The 2,124-nt window shown below is 34.1% G+C and overlaps 1 protein-coding gene across 5 annotated transcripts in view; it reads left to right on the forward strand.

The window, feature by feature from the left end:
- TRIP12 (thyroid hormone receptor interactor 12) overlaps positions 1 to 2,124 on the forward strand; it is a 151,341-nt gene that overhangs the window by 108,049 nt on the left and 41,168 nt on the right. For 4 of the 5 annotated variants that reach the window (XM_008582716.1, XM_008582717.1, XM_008582718.1 and 1 more), the window contains 2 exons: positions 996 to 1,113; positions 1,234 to 1,390. In XM_008582716.1, the coding sequence (XP_008580938.1) occupies positions 996 to 1,113; positions 1,234 to 1,390 (275 nt within the window). Of the gene's footprint in view, positions 1 to 995; positions 1,114 to 1,233; positions 1,394 to 2,124 lie in introns of all 5 variants that reach the window. The other variant, XM_008582715.1, reaches the window with a different exon arrangement.

Raw genomic sequence — 2,124 nt, forward strand, 5'->3', positions numbered from 1 at the left:
AGACATGGACCTCTTCTGTTTGTCTCCATTTCATTGTCATCCTCTGATTTCTTTTTTTTTTTAAATTCTTATAACACTATTCCATATACTCACATTTATTGATAAAGTTGTCAAAACTGTACCTTTTCAAGAAATTAAAAAAAAAATTTTAATCACTATTTGTGAAATTTCTGTGGGGCAGAGAGATTTAACCATCCACACCTCTCTGCCCAAATCAATTGTGAATATTTTCCTTGATAACAACTTGATGATTGGCAAGACATTTCAATGAAATGTTTATGTATATTTGGCATATGTAAAATATTTACAGAAGCACATCCCACAGCCAGCAAAGACCTAGCTTTGTCTTTAAGTTTAGCTATTACAGTGACTAAACCTGTGGAGAACTGGGAGCTCTATCCACTCACGGGGTCAATGAGTGGTTATAATGCAGAATTTTCCAAAAACTGATGTCTTCTGGATACTACAACTTACAATAAAGAATATTTTAATGATTTTTCTATCAAATTCGCATGTAATCAATTTCACATAGGTAATGACTTTACTGGTCACATTATGGTAAGATTCAGATGCATTTAATTGCTACATTTTATCCTATTGGACACACATTTTCAGTATATTTGAATCAAAGGCTAATATATGAATATATTTGAATTGAGATATGTTGAATGCACTTATACATGAAGTGTGTTCCTCGAGGTAAGTAATAAAAGATTCCTGAAGTCTCAGGGGCTAGATGGAAGGAATTGTGGTTAGGTGCCCAGCTAGAAGATTTAGACTCAAGATTGTCCCTGGAATGAAATTGTTAACATCTACATAAATTTCTTCTTAGGTTTTTATTACAGCTCATTGAGATTTTTTTACTTTAATTTCTGTATTATATTGCTTTATAAGAAAATAATTCCGTCGTTGTTTTCCCTGGGGAATGATTGTCTCTTAAATTAGGTAATATAACTAGTTTAATAGGCTTTTATTTTTTATTGTTGGTTTTACAGATATTGCAGAAACACTTCACTTTCTACTATGTGGTGCCTCCAATGGAAGTTGTCAGGAACAGATTGACCTTGTTCCACGAAGTCCTCAAGAGCTGTATGAACTGACATCTCTGATTTGGTAAAGATTGAGCTAATAGTAACTCCGTGGTTCGTGTGAGATTATTTTACCTTGGAGACCTAACATTTACTAAGAGTTAAGGAAGCTACTTATTTAAATAATTGCACTTTTTGTTTTCAGCGAACTTATGCCATGCTTACCAAAAGAAGGGATTTTTGCAGTTGATACCATGTTGAAGAAGGGAAATGCTCAGAACACAGATGGTGCAATATGGCAGTGGCGCGATGACCGGGGCCTCTGGCATCCCTATAACAGGATTGACAGCCGGATCATTGAGGTAGTAGTTTCATCGTACCGTTTAATTAGTCTATTTTGGTGGAGAATGGGTATAGGGCTGGAATGGGGAGGTGGATATACGTACTTCAGTGTGCTCACTTTTGAATTAACTCAAAATTCTCTTGTTTTGTCTCCTGAGAACAAGGTCCTCATTTCTGGTCAGGTCAGAAAACATGATGTTCTAGTCCTGCTTCTGCTGCTAACTACCTGATTGACTTGGAGCAAGTAATTTAAGTTCTTTGTTCCATAGTTTCCTCATTTCTGAAAGGAAACATTGGAGGAGTTAGGCTATTTCTTTCTAACGTATAACTATTTTCTATCTCCTATCCAAAGGAAATCTTCCAAAAGCAAAGATTTATATACAACTAGCTTCTTCTCAATATTTTTTCAAAGGAAAAATATGGAAACAAATACCTACATCTGGATGAATGAATGATTAAGTAAAGCACAGGTCATGTGTAGGCCCATATATGTAATCCAGATATTAATGGAATACATTTTAATGGCATACAATGGGATATGATAAATGAAAAACACAATATACATAATTATGTGAGACAAAATCTTTTGGGAACTCAGCAAGAGGTGAATAAGAGCAAAGATGAATAATACAAAGGAGAGGAATACATCAAATTGTTAACAGTGATTTTCATGACAATTTTATGTGTGATATTTATTTTTATTTTCATATTTACATACTGTTTGTGCTGAAAATTTTTTTTGTGTGTGTGTGTG

The sequence above is a fragment of the Galeopterus variegatus genome, unplaced genomic scaffold, assembly GCF_000696425.1.
Source record: "Galeopterus variegatus unplaced genomic scaffold, G_variegatus-3.0.2 Scaffold2707, whole genome shotgun sequence".
NCBI lineage: Eukaryota > Metazoa > Chordata > Mammalia > Dermoptera > Cynocephalidae > Galeopterus > Galeopterus variegatus.